General features: G+C 37.3%; 1 protein-coding gene across 5 annotated transcripts in view; it reads left to right on the top strand.

Annotated features, from left to right (window-relative positions):
- Positions 1-24845, top strand: part of SREK1 (splicing regulatory glutamic acid and lysine rich protein 1) — a 50015-nt gene that overhangs the window by 17108 nt on the left and 8062 nt on the right. For 3 of the 5 annotated variants that reach the window (XM_058730863.1, XM_058730855.1, XM_058730871.1), the window contains 7 exons: positions 3754-3918; positions 4060-4238; positions 5444-5574; positions 6453-6567; positions 11582-11701; positions 12076-12444; positions 16091-16186. In XM_058730863.1, coding sequence (XP_058586846.1) covers positions 3754-3918; positions 4060-4238; positions 5444-5574; positions 6453-6567; positions 11582-11701; positions 12076-12444; positions 16091-16186 — 1175 coding nt within the window. The remainder of the gene's footprint in view (positions 1-3753; positions 3919-4059; positions 4239-5443; positions 5575-6452; positions 6568-11581; positions 11702-12075; positions 12445-16090; positions 16187-24845) is intronic. The other 2 variants (XM_058730883.1, XM_058730875.1) reach the window with 1 other exon arrangement.

The following is a 24845-nucleotide window of genomic DNA, read 5'->3' as shown; positions in this document are numbered from 1 at the left end:
GGGGAAGGGGCAGAGAGAGAAGGAGACACAGAATCCGAAGCAGGCTCCAGGTTCTGAGCGGTCAGCACAGAGCCCAGTGCGGGGCTCTAACTCACGAACTGTGAGATCATGACCTGAGCTGAAGTCAGACGCTCAACCAACTGAGCCACCCAGGCGCCCCCTGGGAAAATGCTTTTTAATAGAACATCTGATCATTTGAGTTGGGCTTTTTAGAAATTTTCTAGAAAATTTTAATTTGGTTATTTTGTGGTATATCTTACCATATCAATTTCCGGATCATTACCTTTTTCTCAGACAATATTGTCTTCTTATCTTGAAAATTCTTAGGGTTTATTTAGCAATAGCCTAAAGTTTTTATTTAATTTGTTGCCTTGAGAGGAAATGGTTTTCTCTTATTTCAGCTGTAGATATCTATTACTTTGAGATTTAGCTTATGAAGAACATATTGAGTGAGAAAACAGGGAAGTGGCCCATTATGACTTGGTGCTTGCTTACCTCGCTGACTTTTTTTTCTACCTGTTTTCCTGGCTTACTTTATATTGGCCATATTAGTTTTGTTGTTTCTTGGACGTTACAAGCATATTTTTGCCTTAGGACTTTTGTACTTGTGTATTCATCTCTGCCTAGAATATTTCGTCTTCAGGGAGACCATAGTTTCTATGTCAGAAAGCAAAAGTGTTACATCAGGAATCTAGATCATCTTTACCCCATCAAACACCAAAAGGGTAAATACTTCGGTTTCTTAGACCAGAGCTGGAAAGTAGACTAATAAAAAGAAGGGTAATTTTATTGTTACAGAGCATCCACATTCAACAGAACTTTCTGCTGTGCTGGAAATGCCTGTATCTGTACTATTGAATGTGGTAGCCACTAGTAATATGGGGCTGTTGAGCACTTGAATCGTGGCTCTTGTGACTGAGGCTCTGAATTTTAATTAAAATTCAAACAGCTGTGTGTGATTAGTGACAACCCTATTAAATAGCATAGGTATATGCAGAATGGTATAGTAAAAAGAGACAGAAAAATGTTCCTAAAGAACTGAATGATCTTTAAATTCGAGAAAGGGGTTGGATTAGATGCTTTGGAAAAGCCCATTCCAAGTCTTTGTATATAGTGTCCCAGTGGAGAAAATTTGCAGATCAAAGAGATTGACAACTGGAAAGGCCTGTTTAATGCTTTAAATCCGTGCAAAACTAATAAATAATAAGACCCATATTTGTTATTTAACTTAATGGGATGTAGTAATTCTTTTGCACAGTAAAACAAATTTAATGTTATGCTCAAACATCTTTGTACCTTACACAATAGAAGACAAGGGGTGAGGGGAAAAAAGGAGTGTCAGTACAGAAGCAAACATGGAGAAAAACTAGGCTCAGATGGTGGTAGTCTTGATTCATAGAGATCACTCACTCACTCTGAACTGAGATATTTTATACAACTTTATGATAACGTGAAATGGTAATGCTGAGCAACAAATCTAACATCTGTTAGCAAGATACCACAGATTATAGTATGTGCTATGAAGAACAAAACAGTGATGTAGAGAGTAAATGAAGCTTTATATAAAGTCAGGGAAAGCCTCTTAGAGGGGATTGGTGACATGATGCCTGAAGGATTTGACTGGCAGAAGCTGGGAGAAGAGTGTTTTGGCAGAAGGAATGCCAAATGAAATGCATCAGGTGGGAAAAACTTGTGTTTTCAATGAATAAATAGAATGGCAGTCCGTATAGCTGAAGCTTTGTAAATGGGGGTGGTGGAAGTATGTGTTGTGAGATTTTGGAGAGAGAGATAGGGTACTGATTATAGGGCTTTTTGGCCATGGAAAGGAGTTTGAATTTTATTCTAAAGATAATTAGAAGCCATTGATTAGTTTTAAGCAGGGTAAGACATGACTTTGACATGTTTTAAGATGATACACAGGCCACTTGACAAGTGTAAGTGATAATTGTTTCATCAACTTACATTTTCACCTTTAGGAAGTCTTGTTCTTTGGTATTTGCTTAATCTTAGTTTGTAACAATATACAGTCAGTGCTCAAAATTTTCTTAAATTGCATACATGGAAAGTTGTAGTGTTTTTTTCCCCCTTGAAATGTCTTCGCATTTTTCTGCAGAATTTTCCATTTTCAAATTTTGGGATCTTTTCTTTTCTAATTTAAGTTCACATTAAAAACATGTTCCTTGGGGCACCTGGGTGGCTCAGTTGATTAAGTGTACCACTCTTCGTTTCAGCTCAGGTATGATTCTGCAGTTTCGTGAGTTCAGGCCCCATACTGGGCTCTGTGCTGGCAACATGGAGCCTGCTTGGGATTCTCTCTCTCTGCCCCTCCCCCATTCACGCTGTCTCTGTATCTCAAATAAATTTTAAAAAAGTTCCTTAATGCTTGAACTAAAAACTGAATTTAATTATGTTACGAAAGATCATCCAAAGGTTTTTTTCTGTTCCTACCAGAGTATAAGTAAGTTTAATATTTTCAATTTCTTTTCTTAGGTAAACTTTGTACCTGTTTTAGTTTTAGTCTGTATATAGTGGTTCCCTGCCTTTACCACTTGGTAGCTCAATAGCTTTGGGAAAATCATTAACTTCTGTAAGTCCTTTTCTTTGTGAAATTGGCATAATATTCGTATCTATCTTCTAGGGTTAGCAAAAGTTAGGAGCCATGATTATTAACTATTAGGAACTTAGTCACTGTTGCTGAATGCCCAGGATACACTTGATTCTCACTATTTGTGAATTCTGTGCTTGTGAATTCACCAACTAGCTAAAATATGTTTGAAACCTCAAAATCAGTACATGGCGGAACATTGCTTGATATGTTCATTTTCAGCTAAGTTCAAACAGCAGTACCCTGCTTTGTCTTACCTGTAATGCTGTAATATTTTTTGTGTATTTTTTTTGCTGATTTTGCTTTTTAAGCTAGTACCCAAGTATTGAAGTGCTGTCTCATGTTCCTGAGGGGCTGGAAGGCTGTGATGGGCCTTACGGAGAAAACCCAGGCATTAGATGAGGTTCATTGAAGCACTGGTTGATAGTGCTTCTGGCTGTGAGTTCAATGTTAATGAATCAGCATTATATATTACATTAGGTGTCTTTAACTAGAAACACATAAAACAAGATAATGCAGTTATTGGTGATGAAACTGTGACCAGAAGCTTTCAGGAACCTAGCCCTGTATTTTCCCTAGGAGTGATAACATATTCAATAATCCAGTTCATGGCAACTTCATAGTACATAACTACTGTGAAAATGAGAATTGACTGTTCATTTTTAGTCTCAAGTTTGAAAGTATTTAAAATACCCAGATAAGAATTATGTTGTATTTCTGGGGTGTTTCGGTGGCTCAGTCAGTTAAGTGTCTGGCTTTGGCTCAGGTCATGATCTTGTGGTTAATGAGTTCGAGCCCCACGTCAGGCTCTGTACCCACAGCTCAGAGCCTGGAGCCTGCTTTGGAGTGTGTGTCTCCCTCTCTTTCTCTCTGCCCTTCCCTGATTGCAATCTGTCTCTCTCTCTCTCAAAAATAAATAAACATTAAAGACATTTTTATGTCTTTAAAAAAAAGAATTAGGTTACATTTCTAATTGTACATAGAACTTCTGTGACCTCACTTTCAATAATTTAGACACACACCTGGACTCCCTAGTCACTTTCCATTCTTGTTGAGTTGATTGTTTCTTTTTAAGATTAAAGGGTGGTAATGTTTGATGCTAATAGAAAATATGTGTGATTTTTGTTTGTTTGTTTGTTTTTTTGTAGTTGGGTGTTTCCCTTAGCAGTTTGGGAGCTATACCAGCAGCAGCACTAGACCCCAACATTGCAACACTTGGAGAGATACCACAGCCACCGCTTATGGGAAATGTGGATCCTTCCAAAATTGATGAAATTAGGAGAACAGTCTACGTTGGCAATTTGAATTCCCAGGTAACTAATTTAAGAAGAAAGTGAGTGGTAGGACCTCTTAATCTTTTCCCATTCTTAAAAGTCCTACCGATTGATAAAATAATATTTACCTAATTTTTAAAAAAGAGTATACTGTATTAAAGGGTGACTTTGTTTCTTCAGACAACGACAGCTGATCAACTTCTTGAATTTTTTAAACAAGTTGGAGAAGTGAAGTTTGTGCGGATGGCAGGTGATGAGACTCAGCCAACTCGGTTTGCTTTTGTGGAATTTGCAGACCAAAATTCTGTACCAAGGGCCCTTGCTTTTAATGGAGTTATGTTTGGAGACAGGCCACTGAAGTAAGAAACCCTAAACAAAGAAATTTTAATGATTTTGGAAAAACTTAAAGTATTGCTGATATAATTAAGGCCTTTTTTTTTTCTTTTTAATAGTAATTGGCAATTTGTGGAAAGGAAGACTTTGTGTTAAGTATAAATGAAATACATGGGTTACTTACCATTTTAGTCTTTAAAGTTATATTTCACAATGTCTTATTTTCTATTTTATAAGATCTGATTTGATGTTAACATTATTTATATGCTTCGTGTAATGATTGTAGGTCTTTTTCTATAAGCTATAATAAGATTGGTTTTGCTTTATAACTAGACTTACAGATGATTTAACATAGAGTTGAACTTAGAGTAATACAGTAATGAGAATTTTGGTAAGTCCAAGATCCCAGGAAGAAAATAGTATTAAATATTTAGAAATGCTTTAAATCATACATTTTGAGTTTTAATATTTTCTGATATTCTTGTTTGCAAAATGAAAAATTGGTGTAGACTTTACATGTTCAAGACCAGAAATTCTATTTCATGCAGATTATTGAGGCAGCAGTTTTATCTGAGCTTCGTAGGTAATTGCATTAGTTATACAGCTTGATCACGATTCAGGTATGAAAGGATAAAAATCTCTTTCTAGTGAATGCTTGTCTTCTCAATGTGAAAGGGGTAAAGCGAGACTCACCAAATTCATTTATGTGCATCAGAGAAACCACTGTAACCTGCTAGGGAAGAGTTTTATCAGGTGCTTCCCACGTTCAAAGTTATAGCTGACTCACCCATGGTTCACAGTTGATTAAAATTGTGCACATAATACACAGCTTCCCCTTCAACCTCCTGGGGTGCAGAGCTATCAACAAAATCTTGTAAGATGAGAAATGATTCATTTTAATATTGGTGTTAGCATTTTAATTTATTATAATTCTAAGTTGTGTGGAAAAACACTTGTCCTGGTATATTGAAGTTGTTAAAGAAATCAACTAGGGTTCAGTTTTTCCTTCTTTTTTTCCTTGCTTTTGACTTTGTTAGCAAGAGGTAAGGATGGGTGATAACGAGAATTATGGTTTTGATGTTGGTTTTGGTTATTCTGTATTTAGCTGTATTGTTCTTAGTGTGCTTTCAAGTTGTCCTCACATATGTAAATCTTTGTATCATGTAAACATTTGTTTTATGTTTTGTAAAATATGGTGTGTATTTGTGATATGCTAATATTTTTAATTTAGAATTAATCACTCCAACAATGCAATAGTAAAACCCCCTGAGATGACACCTCAGGCTGCAGCTAAGGAGTTAGAAGAAGTAATGAAGCGAGTGCGAGAGGCTCAGTCATTTATCTCAGCAGCCATTGAACCAGGTAAGGCAATAGTGTTGTTACATAGGTCACACTTTAAGATCAGAGAATCGTAGAACTGGAAGGAATTTTAGAAATTATCTTGGTTAGTCCCTTCATTTTACAAGAAGACTGAAACTCGAGAAAGAGTAAGTGACTTACTAGTGTCTAAGGTCAAAGAACTGCTTAGCCCAAATGTGTTTTCCCTTGATACTGAATTTTAAGGCACATTAGCTTGAGTTAATCAGTTCTTTATATTTTCATAGCACAGTTAGTGCTCAAAACTGATTTGCTTAAAGCAAGGTATAAATGTTATTGTGAAGCTAAAAAGAAGAACAAATACACTTAAAATGTTCTAATTGAGAAGATTCACTTTCCTTCAAAGTTTTAATTTTAAAAATAGGAAAGAGAACCCATGATTCAGAAAAAATACAGGGACTGTTTTAGCAAGATAAAAAGGAACACCTACTGAGACTTTATGTTGCTTTTACTAAAAGTTAAAAATCCAAGCAAAAATGTGTAGGTGGTTTACAGTTGAGCACATTTTCTAAATTAGCACTCAGACTTTAAGCTTCACTCTAGCAAAATAAATGGAGAGAAGATTTACAGTCACTGTCCTAGGAATTACAGACATGTTATAATCGTACGTTATGGCAGCAACAAAATACTACGAACAGCTGTTTATAATCATCTGGTTTATATGTACTGCTGCAGGGTGGCTGCACTCAACGAGTTTATGCAATGACTTTCTTGGATGTTTCTGAAGGATAATTGCACAGGAGGAGGATGTACAGAGAGTAGGCCCCTTGCACTATATGTGGTACATTCCACTTGTGCCTGATTATTAACTGGGATCTTTAATTGTTCTGAGCTTACACTGCAAAGTGGTTTTTTCCTCCCAGAGTCTGGAAAGAGCAATGAAAGAAAAGGCGGTCGATCTCGTTCCCACACTCGCTCAAAATCCAGGTCTAGTTCAAAATCCCATTCTAGACGAAAAAGATCACAGTCAAAACACAGGTGAGAACTTCTGCTATCATCTTATAAAGTTTTGTTGTCTTGTATTTAAAATAGTTAAGATTTTCTGAGTTTTTCTTTAAATATCAGAATTTAGAAATTTCAGCGGAGTTCAGGAATTATGGTTACCATTAAATGTTTCTTTAATTATAATACTGTAGTTAAGAATGAAATTTTATCTAATCAGTGTATAATTTTTATGATCTCAACTAATTTTCAGTTTTAGAAGTTGGTTTTCTTTTGTAAGGTGCCCTAATCCTGAATTTTCTACGACTAGACCAGCCTTCATACAGAACCGGCAGAAACTTTTCATTCTTTTTATTGAGAAAAGGGAACTCCACCCAACCCCCTGTCTTCTCAAGGCTTGGGGTATAGAACTTCAGATCTTGGTTTCCAGTAGTTACCTATCTCTGGTCCCATGCGTCAAATGGGATGCTTCACATTTTTGGTAACATTGATGGTAAGAGCCTTCTGCACCCACTTTGGGAGCTGAAACACAGGAGTAACTTGGCAGCTGTAGCTCCAGCTGTTATGCTTCAACTCTGTTTCTTTTCTATTTATCTTACTTTTTGGTTTTGATGTTTCTTTATTTTGAGAGAGAGAATGTGTGCGTGTGAGTAGGGAGGCATAGAGAGAAAGAAGAATCCCAAGCAGGCCCTGTCAGTGGGTAGCGCAAAGAGTGGTTTGATCCCACAACCGTGAGATCATGACCTGAGCCAAAATCAAGGGTTGGATGTTTAACTGACTGAGCCACCCAGCTGTCCGTATTTATCTTACTTTTGAGTACAGTTCTATCCTTTTAATTTTCTTTATTAAAAAAAATTCTGTTTCATTGTATTTAGTCCAGAGTGGACCTCAGAATGTACTCAGAACTTGTGACAGCATCTTGATTGGAAGTGTCCTAAAGAATCGTGGCCAAAGTGATAACTTCTATTGTCTTCTTTAAGATACGGAGGGAGGTGATATTGAAATGTGAAATCGTATATAATGGATCCTAATTACGTGTTATATGTGCGTGCATGCTGCAGTCTAAAGAGAAGGGGTAGAGGAAGGTGTGTGTGTGTCTGTGCTGGGTGTGTGGTGGTATTAGAGGAGGAGGAGGGCTCGAGGGGAGGGAAAAAAGGAAACCAGTATGTGGTATGTTGAACCTCACTAGCAAGCTCAGTTTAGTCTGTTTTTCTACGATACCAAGGAAATTAAAGTAATGAAATGGAAAAAAAAATATGATGTTCTTTGTTTGACTCTAGTGAACTATTCTTCTGGCTATTTACTCGTATATACTTTTCTGTTATTAGTTTGTAAAATCTTGCTGGGGATATGGTTTTACTGTTTCCCTTCAAGGCCTTTCAGCAAGGCAAGTTCAGATCCAAGTGAAGGAAGTTGTGTCACGTACAAGAAACAAGGCAGTGCCACAGGAGCCAGAGTTGGAGAAGGAAAGTGGTACAGAAACAGTGGTACTAGGTTGTGGGTATTTCTGCAGGTTGGCAGGCTGTGATGAAGGTAAAGGAGTTACAGGAAATACAGAATTGAGCTGAAGAGTAATTACTTTTTTTCTGAAGAAAAAAAGAGACCCAAGACCTGAATCTCATTTTGTGTTGATGACAAGAGGTGTGCTCCAAGTCTGATACCTTCATGGTTTTCTAAGGTTGGAAAAAAGCAAAACTTGATTAACATTTGTTTCCTTGATGAGGTCTGTGAATTCAGATTTATCTGTTGGAGTATATTATTTAATTCTGTTTTAAGGTGCTTGGTCTTATTTTAGGTTAGGTATATTTGGATATTTTCCCTTTCCAAGGGTTAGTGGGAGAAGGATTATTCAGTCTAAAATGAAATTTATGAAATAAATATTTTTTTTTTTTTTAATGTTTTTTTTTTTTTTTAATTTTTTTTAACGTTTATTAATTTTTGAGACAGAGACAGAGCATGAACAGGGGAGGGGCAGAAAGAGAGGGAGACACAGAATCCGAAACAGGCTCCAGGCTCTGAGCTGTCAGCACAGAGCCTGACGCGGGGCTCGAACTCACGGACCGTGAGATCATGACCTGAGCCGAAGTCGGACGCTCAACCGACCAAGCCACCCAGGCGCCCCTGAAATAAATATTTAAAGTAATTTGTTAATTGTTCTTAATTCGTGATAATGCTTTCCTGTAGGTCTGACTACATAGCAATAGAAATTGCTTGGGTTTTTTTTTTGTATTTTTTTAAATGTTTATTTTTGAGAGAGAGAGAGTGGGGGAGGGGCAGAGAGAGAGGGAGACACAGAATTTGAAGCAGACTCCAGGCTCTGAGCTGTCAGCACAGAGCCCAATGTGGGGCTTGAACTCAGGAGCTGTGAGATCGTGATCTGAGCCAAAGTCGGATGCTTAACCTACTGAGCCACCCTGAATTACTGGGTAATTTCAGGTGTTCCAGAAATTGCTTGTTCTTGACATATACATGCACATATATATATACCTACCACTCACATAGATTTATTTTATAAATTTGTACTATTTTTATATATGTAGAACCACATGTGACCTTTACTGAGCTCATAAAGAAATACAAAAGAAGATAGGTTCTTTTTAAGGGGACAAAAAAAATTCCTTACTCAGAAACATTTGACTTATGGATCTTGATATGGAGGAACCTACTCCTGTTGCCACTTCCCTGGTAGGGGAGGAGGGGGATGGTAGGCATTTCTTGGCTTCCCCTCCCCTGCTAGTTGGATTTGATACCAACCTCAGCTCTGGCTCTCCCCCACTAAACTTAATAGCAGGAGTGTGAATTTAGAATCCTTTGCTTTTGAAGGCCTACCCTCTTCCACTTTCTCAGCATTCTCAGATGCTTCTAGAGCCTTCCTCCCCACCAACACCCCTGCGCCCCCATCCTTTCCCTGTTCCTTCCCCTTTTATAATAGGAGGTAGGAAGGAGTTTCTTGTCACTTTGACCTTCATGAGTAACCTTGACAGACCAGCATGGGAACTCTTAAGACATTTTATAGTATTTTAATGGGAAACAGCAGACTTAGAGTTGAACTTTGATGAGACATAATGGTAAGTTGCCCTGTATTTGCAGTTTAATTATAAATGCGGTTTTGTATTTTATGCTAAAATAAGATCTCCTAATGATCACTGAAGTCTTTATCTGTGGTTAGATTAGATTTGCTTTTGACTTGAAGCTTTTAGCGATCCTAATCAGAACACTTCTTGTAGGTGACTAGTGGGTGAGATAGGGACTTGAAAGTATTTAATGTCAAAATTAAAATACTACAGTAATTACTCTTGGGACTTTCAAACTCTGAGGACCATAGAGTAAGATATGAAGCCATGTGAACAGTGTTTTTTAAATTAATTTTTACTTACTAAGGCTACACCTAATTTTTTAAAAGGTGTTTCTTTGTTTAAGGTTGGAAAGCAGTGTTGGAGGAAAACAAAATTACTATGTATATTTTCAGTAAGATTAACTAGAACAGAAATGTTAAGACTTTCAATTAAGTACATAGAAGCAAAGGCCTTATAAAATATTACCATTATGTGGATTCCTATAAATGGATTAAAAAAGTTTTCAGTTTTGCCTTAACATCTAGTACTTGACTATTAGTAATAAAGATGTCTACAAACTGTGACTTACCTTCTTGTATCAAAAATGTGGTATGAAGATGAACGTATAATTTTAAAGCAATATAATAGATGAGCGATTCAGTTGAGAATTAGCTATTAGAAAACAAATTTTAACTAACTGAAAAATGTGTTTAAAAAACAAGATTTCATTAATGGAAAATTGGAGATTTTTCTGGTTTTTTAGCATACCACAAACATTTAACTGTATGTATTTTATAGATCTTTGTTTTTAATTCCTGAAAACATGACTATCAAGATGAATTTTAATTGTATAAAGCGTATTTGTGGAAGTTTATATGATGTCCTTGGAATATATAAAGATAGAAAGTTTTCACTTAGGTTAATTATTAATAGTGATGTTATTGAGCGTTAAGGATCTTAAGCATTTACTCTGTGCCAGACTGCTAGGCAGTCTTCCGTGTATCATCTGACTCAGTCCTCATGACAGCCATAGGTGATGTAGGTATGATTTTGACTCCCAACTTTATAGACGAAGAAACTAGGCTTAGAGAGGGTAATGACTAGCCGGAGTTCTCAGAGCCAGCTAGTGTGTGGCACAGCTGTGTCAGAGCCGGATTGTTTCACTCCAAAGCTGGTGAGTCTTATCACTTTGTTATTTAAGTCGTGTGCATTCAGTTTTGTTATATTTTAATACATAGTTGCTAAGATAGGACATTATGAGAAAAGTCACGTCACATAAGTAAGATTTCAGTGGGAAGAAGGGGCCTAGAGAATTTCAGAATTGGAGTAAGAGTTAATTATTTTTCCTGCAAGAATTCCAGTAATAAAGGTTTCTTTTAATAGCTGTGTTTATGTAGTTATAAAATCAAGGTCTTGCGAATCCAACATTTAATTATATATAGCTTTAACTCATGAGTGATGTTTACTTTCCTGTCACTCTAGCAGCATAATTAGTACTGTGCATCCATAATACATTCTTAGTATATGTTATGACAAACCTTTCACAGCCATTTAGAGAAACCATTCAGGCATACAACCACTGTTTCTTGTCGGACTTTAACCACAAGCTGTCCTGTTCCATGTAAGTCAAGAGTTAAATTTAATTTATGCTATAAAAACTTGTTCTGTGAGAGCAGTCCTATAATAATTGGTATGTAATAATTAGCAAAGGAAAGCCAAAAGCCACACTTGGATATACCAGCTTCAGTCTGACATAGAAGAGAACTTAATTTCTTTCTCTGTCTCTGTGTTCTGGATAATGAACTATTTGGTAAAGTTGCCAATAAATAATTTATTTCAAATAATCTAAAACATTTCACAATAGAGAATTTTAAAATACCGATAAATACTGTTGGGATCGGTTTAAAATTTTTCTTACCTGAAAGACATCTTTAATTTTTAAAAACAAATTCTAAGAGTAAGTTTTGACGTTCCAACAACTTGTTTTTCTTTAGGAGTAGATCCCATAATAGATCACGTTCAAGACAAAAAGATAGACGTAGGTCTAAGAGCCCACATAAAAAGCGCTCTAAATCAAGGGAGAGACGGAAGTCACGGAGTCGTTCACGTTCACGGTGAGTTTTGGGGAAGTTAGTGTTAATTTTTTTATGGCTTCATTTGTTAAAAAATTACTGTGGTTTAGGTTTTTAATGGGAGACATGCAACTTATTTCTGATTGTTTTAGTAGTGATTAATATTGATTGCCATTGATTTGAGTCTAATGATCAGAATGACTCTTGAGGTTTCTAAAATACTTAATTGAGCCTGATAATTGTTTCATTTAGCAGCTTCATGTGCACCTGGGTTATATAGAAATTATTATGTAATGTATTCTAAGCTAGTATAAATTGTTTTGTGTTGATAATTGTTGAGGACAGAGAGGGAGGTCCTTTTTGGGGAGTAGAATAATTTTAGTTGTGAATTTATTTATTTATTTTTGTTTTTAAAGGGACAAGAGAAAAGACACCCGAGAAAAGATCAAGGAAAAGGAAAGAGTGAAAGAAAAAGATAGAGAAAAGGAAAGGGAAAAAGAGAGAGACAGGGAGAAGGAACGTGAAAAAGAAAAGGAACGGGGTAAAAACAAAGATAAAGACCGGGAAAAGGACCGGGATAAAGACAAGGAAAAAGACAGAGAGAGAGAGCGGGAAAAAGAGCATGAAAAGGAGCGAGACAAGGAAAAGGAAAAGGAGCAGGACAAAGAAAAGGAACGGGACAAGGACAGATCCAAAGAGATAGATGAGAAAAGAAAGAAGGATAAAAAATCCAGAACACCACCCAGAAGTTACAATGCATCAAGAAGATCTCGTAGTTCCAGCAGGTTTGATAATGCTTAAAATTTTTACTAGTGACAAATGAAAACGTAAATTATTCCATGCAAGAGAAAACAGTCCAATAATACGAGAACATTTCCTTCTAATTGCAGAGTAAACATTTCTCTCTTAGAGCATTTGCCACAGTGTTGAATCTGTGAGGAGGAAGATACGATAATCGGACAAAATGATCTGAAAAGTTTTAACTGTTGTTTGTAATCCACTGTTTTAACCCTGGTGGTGGCAGTGGCTGCTATTGCTTATTTTCTTGGAGGATGAGGTAGCAAGGGCGAGTTCTTTCTTTCTTTCTTTCTTTCTTTCTTTCTTTCTTTCTTTCTTTCTTTCTTTCTTTCTTTCAAATAGGGAAGAATCGATCTCAGACTTCTATATTTCTTTGGAATGATATGGTAAATTTAATATGCAAAATGATTACTAAAATTGCAATTTTAGTCCTTTTTGTCTTTTTAATTTTTACTGCTCTCTTTTCTTGAGTGAGTGCATGATGTTTAAATTTTGGTTTTCGTTTATCTGTCAATTTTAAGGTTTTGCTTTTTTCTTAGAGATTGTTCCCTCTATTAATAAGTACACTGCCACCAGGTGGCAGCAGGTTGCCATAGTAACAGCTGCAAAAAAGAGGACCTTCCTTGATTCAAGATTATCTAAACCTGTATCCATTACTCCAGAGGATACCATAACTGATAAACGGAGGTTCCTAACTTGTGTTAAGCTAGATATTAAAAACACATGTGTTAGCCAGTGTTATGTATACTTTAAATGTGGTTTTGCATAGAAAATAATTGGAGATGAATGTATATTTCCTGTTTTTATTAGCTTTAGGCTGTTCTTAATACCAGTCTTTGGTTAGGTAATACAAGATAATTGCAGGCATTTATTGAATGCCTTACCATATACCAGATTTTGTCTCAGCACAGTTTGTCATGACCTACCTTATTTAATCTTCACAGTAAGTCTGTGAAAAGACTGTTACTATCATGGTTTCAAAATATGAAGAAATTGAAGCTTAGGGGAAATTCTCCCATCTGCTGTGAACTTTCATATTAGAAGTACAGTAGCTCTTTTCTTTTTAAGAGGTTAAGTTTAGTTGAGAGTTCTATAACCAGTACTTGGTACCTGCTTTTATTTATTTTTTTTATTTTTATTTTTTTTAAGTTTTTTTAACGTTTATTTATTTTTGAGACAGAGAGAGACAGAGCATGAACGGGAGAGGGTCACAGAGAGAGGGAGACACAGAATCTGAAACAGGTTCCAGGCTCTGAGCTGTCGGCACAGAGCCTGACGCGGGGCTTGAACTCACGGACCACGAGATCGTGACCTGAGCTGAAGTCGGACGCTTAACTGACCAAGCCACCCAGGTGCCCCTGGTACCTGCTTTTAAAAACTGCCTCAGAAGGATGAAGTTGAGAGCAGCAGTCTATGTTCAAATGGGGCTTATAATAGATGGCTGCCATATTTTGGCACACTGGACCTGAAACTGAAGAATAACTTGGCCTCATTGCTGTGGATACCAGTTGAGCCTCACAACTGCCGCTCCACTGCACAGTGATTTTATTGTCACATATTCTGTCATGTTTATGTGGTCATTTAGTCACTGCCCTTTGTAACACAAATACTGTTTTGATTCCTTTTAAATTCAGTTGCATTTACTTTTTTGTTGACTTTGAAATGTTTAATTTTTTCAGGGGCCATTTTAAGTTGCTTGACATTCAAGAAAGTTCAGATATTCACATTCCTTCTTAAATATATTCTTAACTAGCCACTGGGGCCTGGAGAATAAACGCTGACTGACATCCGTTTCTAAAGGTTCAGAAGTTTGGAATGTTTCATGCTTTCACAAGAGCTTGGCGAAGAGTTACAGTTTGTTAGCTTTTAGCGTTTTTCTGTTTCTCATGTGCTCTGAATTGTTGTACACAGGAAACATTTTAACTGCTCAGAAAAAGAGTGTGCTTGGTATTTTTATTTTCAAGATTGTCCCCATATCTGCATTTTTTAAAAAAATTTTGATGTTTAAGCAGAAAATATTTATTGACACTGGGTTTGTGCGAGAGACTGTACTTGGTGCTTTACAAGTATTATCCTAAATCCTCATCACAGCACCACAAGGCATGAGTTATTAACTCCGTTTTCCAGTTGGAAAAATTGAGACTCAGATTATGTAATATGACCCTAGTTATGCAGCTGATAAGGTGTGGAACCAAAGTTTCAATCTAAGTCTAACCAACTACATTTCTTCAAACTACAGCTGACTGCTTTTTTCTCAACAATTTGACACTCTAGATTGCTGTCTTTCCAGCCTTAGCTCTCAGTGACATCAGGTATTAGTCATTAGATGTCCACCTGTACATAGTGCTTCTTGAGTGAAGACTTAAACTGGTCAGAGTAGAATCATTTTGTGTAAACAAGTAAGATACACTGACATTCTCATGCTGTGAGATAAGTACCTCCCGTACTTGTGCTGAGCTGTTAAGACATGGCATTAACTGAATGGAATATCGTTACCTAATTTTCACTTTAGTCAGGACGTGTAATTTTGGGGCGTCATGGAACTAAAATTGGGTGATGGATGAGAGAGCCTTAGGTAGAATTGGAATTGTGTTTCCAAAGGTATTGAGGTTTTTTTTAAACATCTGTATCTACCACATCTGAGCATTATCTAGTTTTTTTTATATTTTATAATGATAGATGTTGGCAAAATGTTTTATTAGCCTAGAATCTTCTTGCTGAAGTGGTATGGAGGACTTGAATTCTAGGGGATTTGGTTCTTTCACCTATATGGCCTAATAGTCAGGGCTTCTTGTGAGATAGATCGTTAGACATATTAATTGTAATTAGTATGTTCCCCTATCTTATCCCCTGAATTATGGACATCTTGAAATTCATTGTTTCTCATTTGGCCAGGTTTTCAATGAAGTAATTTTGAATATGCATCATTTGCTAACAAGTTAAGCAAAATAGTTTTTAGTAATACTAAACAATGTTAATCAAGGTAGTAGTTATTTTTTACTTCATATTTAAACCCCAGGCTTTAACTGTTTTACTTTTGTCCTAGCAACTTGTGCACTCAGTTTTAAATGAATAGAGTAATAAAATGGTAGGAAGTTGGAGGGTAAAACAATTTCTCTGTAAAGTGAATTAATGTAAATACTTTTTTAGAGACATTCTAAATGCTCAGATCTGATAAGTTCACTTTTTACAAGCCAACTTAATCTTTTAGTTCTTGAAAAGGGCCTATTACCTTGTTAAGAAATAATCCACAGTGGGGCAGCGAGGAGCTAGAAGCATGACAGAGGATCTGGATACATAAAAAATGTTTTAGATGCTGAGGAAGAACCTATTTGAGAGAATCAGAAACATCTAATATTCTTTCTATTTAGGAAATTATTGTTCACATAAACCAGATGAAAAGAAGGTCTTCTGCCTTTTCTGTTATGAAATCTTAGAACGTATTTTCCATGTCTATAAAATTGCTCAGAATTTGACCTGCACTGAAATGAGATAACATGAGTTATCTTTAAAAGTTAACCTTTTAAGAATACTGTTCACTTGAGAGCATTAAGGATTCTTTTGCTTTTGTATATTTGAATTGTCCTGTATTTAAGTTGCTGTATTTTTAAATGACATATTCTCATCTTTCAGGGAAAGGCGTAGGAGGAGAAGCAGGAGTTCTTCCAGATCACCAAGAACATCAAAAACTGTAAAAAGGAAATCTTCTAGGTCTCCATCCCCTAGGGGGTAGGTTGAAAGCATGTGCTAAATCCAAGAACTGAAGTGGGGGAAGAGAAATTTTCTTTTTAATCTATTTTTACACTTGATTTATTTATTTTTATTTTTTTTAATGTTTTATTTATTTTTGAGAGAGACAGAGTGTGAGTGGGGGAGGGGCAGAGAGAGAGAGGGAGACACAGAATCCAAAGCAGGCTCCAGGTTCCGAGCTGTCAGCACAGAGCCTGACGTGGGGCTCGAACCCACGAGCTGTGAGTTCATGACCTGAGCTGAAGTTGGACACTCAACTGACTGAGCCACCCAGTTGCCCCTGTTTTTATTTTTTTAAGGCTTATTTATAGAGAAAGAACATTAGCAGGTGGGGGGCAGAGAGAGGGAGAAAGACAACAGGAACAGGGGAGGGCACAGAGGGAGAGAAAGAGAACACAGGCAAGGGAGGGACAGAGAGTGGGGGGGGGGCAGAGAGAATCCCAAGCAGACCCCATGTGGGGCTCAAACCCACAAACCCTGATGAGATCATGACCTGAGCTGAAATCAAGAGTTGAATGTTTAACCGACTGAGCCACCCAGGTGCCCCCATTTTTAAACTTTCTATTTTGAATGAGTAACGTTTTATACATTTTCATGTTTCAGAAATCACAACGGTATAAAAAGTTATACATCAATAGGTCTTAACTTCACCTTTGCACTCATCTACTCTCTCCCCATAAGTAATGATTTCACTTTTTTGTATTGTAGATCCTTCCAGTTTTGTGTATAGGTATACAGTATGGAAATAGTTTTTTTCCATATTTGTTTCATAAAACGTAGTACAAAATACACACTGTCGCTCCCTTGCTTTTTGTTACCCAACTACCTGGAGATCTTTACGTATTCATCAGAATGTTGCTTTGTTCTTTTTAACAACTGCATGGACTCCAACTATGTGGCAGTAACGTGGTTTTATTTAACCATCCTGTGGTAGAATGGGTTTTCTTAATTTTCCTATTGTAAATGATACAGTACTGTAATGAATAGCTTTGAACTTACTTTGTCCTGTGCAGGTGCATGGGAAAATTCCAGAAGTGGTATTGTTGTGTCCGAGATGAGGCATGTTTGATTTTGAGGAGCATTTCTGTACTGCCTTCCAAAAGGATTGGCAGCAGTTTGCACTTTAACCGGCTGTGTATGAGAGTACCTGTTTTCCTATAGCTACAACCTACTATATTATTAAAGTTGTGGATTTTTGTCTGGCAGATAGATGAGAAACGGTACCAGTATCTAGTAATTCTAGTTGCATGTCTTTTAAGAGTGAAGGTGACCATGTCTTTATATATTTGAAGGCCATTTTTATTTCCTGTGAGTTGTTTGTGTACGTAGGCCGTTTTTCTATGGGATCTGGTTTTTGTTTGTTTTCAAAATTTTCTTATTTCCAGAGCTGTTTTTTGTATTCTTTTTTTTTCTTCTTTTTTTTTTTAGCTCTACCCCCATTGTGAGGCTTCAACTCCTGGCCCCTGAGATCAAGGGATGCTCTTCTGACTGAGCCAGCCAGGTGCCCCTGTATTAGGGAGATTATTCCTTAGTAATTTGATACCAGGTCTCATTCCTAGTTTGTCATTTGTTATCAGAAATTACTTACGAGACTTGATTATACAAGTTCTTGATTTTTTTTTAAGTTTATTTTGATAGAGCGTGTGAGCACGAGTGGAGGAGGGGAAGAGAGAGAGGGAGACCAGAGAGAATTCCAAACAGGTTCCGCGCTCAGCACAGAGCCTGACTCGGGGCTCAAACTCAGTAGCTATGAGATCTTGACCTGAGCCAGAATCAAGAGTCGGATGTGTAACTGACTGAGCCACCCAAGTGCTTAAAGTTTTTGATTTTTATATGATTTCTCAAGTTTTTTCTTTTTTTTCTATTTTTAAAAAATGTTTATTTATTTTTGAGAGGGGGGGGAAGGAGGGAGGGAGGGAGAGAGATAGAGGTTTGAAGCAGGCTCCATGCTGACAGCAGAGAGCCTGATGTGGGGCTTGAACTCACAAGCTGCGAGATCATAACCTGAGCTGAGGTTGGACGCTTAACTGACTGAGCCACCCAGGCCCTCCCCCCACTGCCCCGCCCCAACCTTTTTTTAAAGTAAACTCTGTACCTAGCGTGGGGCTCAAAACTCAAAACCTGGAGATTGAGAGTCGCATGTTTTACTCACTGAGCCAGACAGTGCCCCTCAAGTGTTTGCTTTTATGACTTCTGGATTTTGAGTTATAAAGTTAGAAAAGTCTTTTCTAGAGAATCCCCGCCCCCAGTTGTTCCTTTTCATACTTTATGGTTTTAGTTTTTGCATTCAGGTAAGCTTTCCTATTGATCAATACCATTTCTTAAAAACTCAGCTTTTCTTTTTTTTTTCTTTGTTTTTTTAATGTTTGTTTATCTTGAGAGAGAGCGTGCATGTGTGTGAGCTAGGGGAAGGACAGAGCGGGGAGAGAGAATCCCAAGCAGGCTCCATGCTGTCAGCACTGAGCCCGATGTGTAGCTTGATCTCAACACAGGACTGGGCTGGATCTCTTGAACCGTGAGGTCATAACCTGAGTGGAAATCAAGAGTTGGATGCTAAACTGGCTGAGCCTACCAGGTGCTCCAAAAACTTAAATTTTCCAACACTAATTTGGTATGTTGCCTTTTCAGGTACTGAGTGTTTCTATTTGTGTTTGGGTCTGTTTCTGGGCCTTCTCTGGAGTGGTTTGATGATTCATGCCAGTGTCCCATGATTTTTATTATTCGGTTTGTGTAATATTTTCTTAACATTTAGTAGGGTCGATTCTCCTCCACACTTCTGCTGTTTTTTTGAGCTTTCTTGACCATTTTTGTGTGTTTTTCCATTTGAACATAAGAGTCAGTTGTTGAGGTTCTAAAAGTAAAATCTGGTGATGATGTGAATTATAGTTGCATTAAATTTCTTTCTTTCTTTCTTCCTTCCTTTTCTTTTTTCTTTTCTTTTCTTTTCTTTTCTTTTCTTTTCTTTTCTTTTCTTTTCTTTTCTTTTCTTTTCTTTTCTTTTCTTTTCTTTTCTTTTCTTTTCTTTTCTTTTCCTTTTCTTTTCTTTCTCATATTTGTTACTTTTTTCTTCCCAGTTACTTAAATTCAAGTTAGTTAACACATAGTGTATTGGTTTCAGGAATAGAATTTAGTGATTCATCACTTACATACCATGCTCAGTGCTCATCACAAGTGCCCTCCTTATGCCTATCATCCATTTAGCCCATCCCCCACCCACCTTGCTTATCAACCCTCAGTTTGTTTTCTGTCTTTAAAAGAGTCTCTCTTGGGGCGCCTGGGTGGCTCAGTCGGTTAGGCGTCCAACTTTGGCTCAGGTCATGATCTCACGGCCCGCGAGTTTGAGCCCTGCGTCAGGCTCTGTGCTGACAGCTCAGAGCCTGGAGCCCGTTTAAGATTCTGTGTCTCCCTCTCTCTCTGCCCCTCCCCTGTTCATGCTCCATCTCTCTCTGTCTCAAAAATAAATAAAAGTTAAAAAAAAAAAAAAAAAAAAGAGTCTCTTATGGGGGTGCCTAGGTGGCTCAATTGGTCAAGCATCCAACTTTAGCTCAGGTCATGATCTCATGGTTTATGAGTTTGAGTCCCACATTATACTCTATACTGACTGTGGAATGTGCTTGGGATTCTCACTCTACCCTTTCTCTTTGCCCCTCCCTCTCACTCACTCTCTCTCTCTCTCTCCAAATAAACAAATAAACTTAAAAAAAAAGTTAAAAAAAATTTAATCATTAAAAAAAGTCTCCTGGTTTGCCTCCCTTTGTATTATTATTTTTCCATCCTTCCCCCATGTTCATCTTTTTGTTTCTTAGATTCTACATATGACTGAAATCATATGGTACTTGCCTTTCTCTGACTTATTTTGCTTCGTGTAATACACTCTAGTTCACTCCGTCCACGTCATTGCAAGTGGCAAGATTTTATTCTTTTTGATCGCTGATTGTATATATATGCCACATCTTTATCCATTTATCAGTCGATGGACGTTTGGACTCTTTCCATAATTTGGCTGTTGTTGGTAATGCTGCTGTAAACATTGGGGTGCATGTGCTCATTTGAATCAACATTTTTGTATCCTTTGGGTAAGTAAATACCTAGTAGTCCAATTGCTTGGTCACAGGGTAGTTTATTTTTAACTTTGTGAAGAACTTCCATACTATCTGAGTAGCTGCACCAGTTTGCATTCCCACCAACAGTGTAAGAGGGTTTCCCTTTCTGCACATCCTTGCCAACATCTGTTGTGTCCTGAGTTGTTAATTTTAGCCATTCTGACAGATGTGAGGTGGTGTCTCATTATGGTTTTGATTTAAATTTCCCTGGTGATAAGTGATGCTCAGCATTTTTTTCATGTGTCTGTTAGGCATTTGTATGTCTTCTTTGGAGAAACTTCTTTGATAAGTTATCAGTTCTTTATAGATTTTGGATACTAGCCCTTTATTTAATATGTCATTTGCAAATATCTTCTCCCATTTTGTCAGTTGCCTCTTAGTTTTGTTGATGGTTTTCTTCGCTATGCAGAAGCTTTTTATTTGATGAGGTCAATCATCAAAAGTCAGCACTGAGCCCGATGTGTAGCTTGATCTCAACACAGGACTGGGCTGGATCTCATGAACCGTGAGGTCATAACCTGAGTGGAAATCAGAAGTCAGATGCCTAACCCACTGAACCAATTGTTCATTTTTGCTTCTGTTTCCTTTGTCTCTGGAGACATGTTAAGTAACACCTTGGTACAGCCGAGGTCAGAGAGGTTTGCTTCCTGTGTTCTCTTCTAGGATTTTGTTCCTGTGTTACATTTAGGTCTTGGGTCCATTTTGAATTTATTTTTGTGTGTGGTGTAAGAAAGTGGTCTAGGTTCATTCTTCTGCTTGTTGCTGTCCAGTTTTCCCAGCACCATTTGTTAAAGAGCTTCTTTTTTTTCCATCGGATATTTTTCCCTGCTTTGTTGAAGATTAGTTGACCATATAGTTTTGGGTCCATTTGTGGGTTCTTTATTTTGTTCCATTGATCTGTATGTCTCTTTTTATGCGAGTACCATACTGTCCTGATAATTACAGCTTTGTAATACAAGTTGTGGTCTGGAATTGTGGTGCCTCCTGCTTTGTTTTTCCTTTTCTTTCTTTCTTTCTTTTTTTAAAAAAAAATTTTAATGTTTATTTATTTTTGAGAGCGGGAGAGAGCACTAGCCGGGAAGGGACAGAGAGAGACGGCTCCAAAGCAGGCTCTGCTGTCAGCACAGAACCTGATGTGGGGCTTGAACTCATGCACTGTGAGATCATGACCTGAGCAGAAGTCAGATGCCTAACCCACTGAACCACCCAGATGCCTCTCTTTTTTCTTTTTCTTTTTAAAAAAGTTTGTTTATTTATTTATTGAAAGAGAGAATCTCAAGTAGGCTCCATGCTGTCAGCACCGAGCCCAGTGTGGGGCTCGATCACCACCTGAACCAAAACTAAGAGAAGCTTAACTGCCTGAGCCACCCAGGCACCCCTTGCTTTTCTTTTTCAACATTACTTTGGCTGTTTAGGGTCTTTTACCAGGTTTCATACAAATTTTAGAATTCTTTGTTCTAGCTCTGTGAAAAATGCTGGCGTTATTTTGATAGGGATTGCATTGAATGTGTAGATTGGTTTGGGTAATACAGATATTTTAACAGTATTTGCTCTTCCAGTCCATGAGCATGGAGTATTTTTCCACTCCTTTGTGTCGTCTTCATCTTTTTTCATAAGTGTTCTGTAGTTTTTAGAGTACAGATCTTTGACTTCTTTGGTTAGGTTTATTCCTAGGTATCTTAAGGTTTTTGGTGCAGTCGTAAATGTCATCTATTCCTTGATTTCTCTTTCTCTTGCTTCATTATTGGTGTATAGAAATGCAGCATTTCTGTTTGTTGATTTTATATCCCGCGACATTGCTGAATTCGTGTTTTGGCAGAGTCTTTCTGGTTTTCTACATAGCGTATCATGTTGTCTGTCAAGAGTGAAAGTTTGACTTCCTCCTTGCTGATGTGGATGCATTTTATTTCTTTTTGTTGTCTGATTGCTGAGGCTAGGACTTCAAGTACTATGTTGAACAACAGTGGTGAGAGTGGACATCCCTGTGTGTTCCTGACCTTAGGGGAAAAGCACTTAGTTTTCCCCATTGAGGATGGTATTAGCTGTGGGTCTATATGACTTTTGTGATGTTGAGGTATGTTCCTTCTATCTCTACTTTCTTGAGGGTTTTTATCAGGAAAGAATGCTGTATTTTGTTAAGTACTTTTTTTTGTATATTTTGAGATGATTGTATGGTCCTTATCCTTTTATTTATGTGGTGTATCACATTGATTGATTTGTGGATATTAAACCACCACTGCAGCCCAGGAATAAATCCCACTTGATCGTGGTGAATAATTCTCTTAATGTATTGTTGGATTCGATTTGGTAGTATCTTTTTGAGAATTTTTGCATCGATGTTCATCAGGGATATTGCTCTAATGCTCCTTTTTAGTGGGCAACAGTTGGATTAACTTAGAAGAAATTTATAGATTTCTTAATAAATAAAGCCTTACGATAGTGAGTCTATCCAGGAACATGGTATGTATTTCTACTTATTTAAATCCTTTTTTTTTTTTTTTAATTTTTTAAATTTTATTTTTAAGATAGAGCAAGCAGGGGAAGGGCAGAAAGAGAGGAGGACAGAGGATCCAAAGCAGGTTAGGTGCTCACAGCACAGAACCCAATGCGGGGCTCGAACTTTGGAACCGAACCATGAGATCATGACCTCATCTGATGTCGGACGCTTACCCAACTGAGCCACCCAGGCGACACTAAATCGTCCTTAGTATTTTTTAGGAGTGCTTCAGTGTTCGTGTCATACAGATTTTATGCACCTTCTGTGTTAATGAGGTCTTTTGTTGTTAATGAGGTCTTTTCTTTCATTATGTCCTCTAATTGGATGTTTTGTGCAAATGAAGGTTATTGATTTCTGTATATTTATTTTTCATCCCATCACCTTAATAATTGGTCAGAGTTTTTCAGTTGGTTTTCTTGGTATGGAACAGAGAAATTGACAAACTTTGCCAGAGTGTGAAGAGGGGCATGTTTCTCAGCAGGTGTCTTGTGTTTATTTGCTTGTGGGTTATTGTTTTTAGGTGAGAATAATGGAAAGCATAGGATACTGTAGTTGTGGGTCATATAAATGTATTTTTAATACTTTGCTCATATAAATTAAAACTTTACTATTATGAACTCAAATAAGACAAAAAGATGGGTTCACAAAGTCATTCCCTCCTCATTTCTTCTACCTTGCGTCCTATCCACCTTCTGTAAGTGATCCATTGTTTTTATCCTTGTGTTTCTTTTGCAAAATTAAGTAGATCTATCTTAGGATTTCTCCTTCAGAATAGACAGCATATACAATATATATACTGTGTGTGAGTGTGACTGTATGTAGCCCCACTTAAACTTTGGGTGTGTGTTTTTTTTTAATTGAGAAATAACCCAAATATCATAAAATTCACTTGTGTAAATGTGCAATTCATTGGTTTTTAGTTAGGTTCACAGTAGTGTCCATGACTAGTCTGACTTACTGTGTCTGTGGATTTGCCAGGTCTGGACATTTCATATATGGACTCATGCAGTACATGTAGTGTTTTGTTTCTGGCTTCTTTGACTAAATGTAATGTTTTCAAGGTTCATGTTTTACCTTGTATCAATACTTCTTTCCATATGTGAGCAATATTCCATTGTGTGGATGAAGCTGTGTTTTATTTATCCATTCTTTAGTTGATGAACTTGTTCGTATTGTTTCTGTGTTTTAGCTGTTAAGAGTAGCTGCTATGGGGGCGCCTGGGTGGCCCAGTGGGTTGAGTGTCTGACTTCAGCTCAGGTCATGATTTCTCACTTTGTGAGTTCAAGCCCTGCGTCGGGCTCTGTGCTGACAGCTCAGAGTCTGGAGCCTGCTTCAGGTTCAATGTCTCCTCCTCTTTGCCCCTCCCATGCTCATTCTCTGTCTCTCAATAATAAACGTTAAGAAAAAAAAAAAAGCTGCTATGAACATTCATGTACAAGTTTTTGTGTGGATATATGGTTGCATTTCTCTGGGATACCTGTCTGGGAGCGGTAATTGCTGAATCCTGTGGTACTCTCTCATTATCTTGTTGAGTAACTGCCAGACTGTTTTCACACATTTACCTTCCCAACAGCGATGTGCAAGGGCTCTAGTTTCTCCACGCATTCACCAGCACTTGTTATTGTCTGCTTCTGATTATAGTCATTCTACAAGAGTGTAGTAGCATCTCATTGTGGTTTTGATTTGCATTTTTCTAATGAATGGTGATGTTGAGCATCTTCTTGTGTGCTTAATTGACCATCTCTACCTTTGAAGACCTGTCTTTGCAAGCTTTTTGCCCATTTCATATTGGGTTATTTGTATTATTTATTTATTTATTTTTTAATGTTTTATTTATTTTTGAGAGAGAGAGACAATGTGAGTGGGAGAGTGCCAGAGAGAGAGAGAGAGAGAGAGAGAGAGAGAGAGAGAGACACAGAATCCGAAGCAGGCTCCAGGCTCTAGGCTCTAATTGTAGTTCTTTAAATTCATTTCTCCTATACCAGATAAATGATTTGCAAATGTTTCCCCTGTTTTGTGGGTTGTCTTTTCACATGCC

This window comes from Neofelis nebulosa, chromosome 1 (genome assembly GCF_028018385.1).
Source record: "Neofelis nebulosa isolate mNeoNeb1 chromosome 1, mNeoNeb1.pri, whole genome shotgun sequence".
Taxonomy (NCBI): Eukaryota; Metazoa; Chordata; class Mammalia; order Carnivora; family Felidae; genus Neofelis; species Neofelis nebulosa.
The sequence above is the reverse complement of the archived record's forward strand: the minus strand, read 5'-3'. Positions and strand labels throughout refer to the sequence as shown.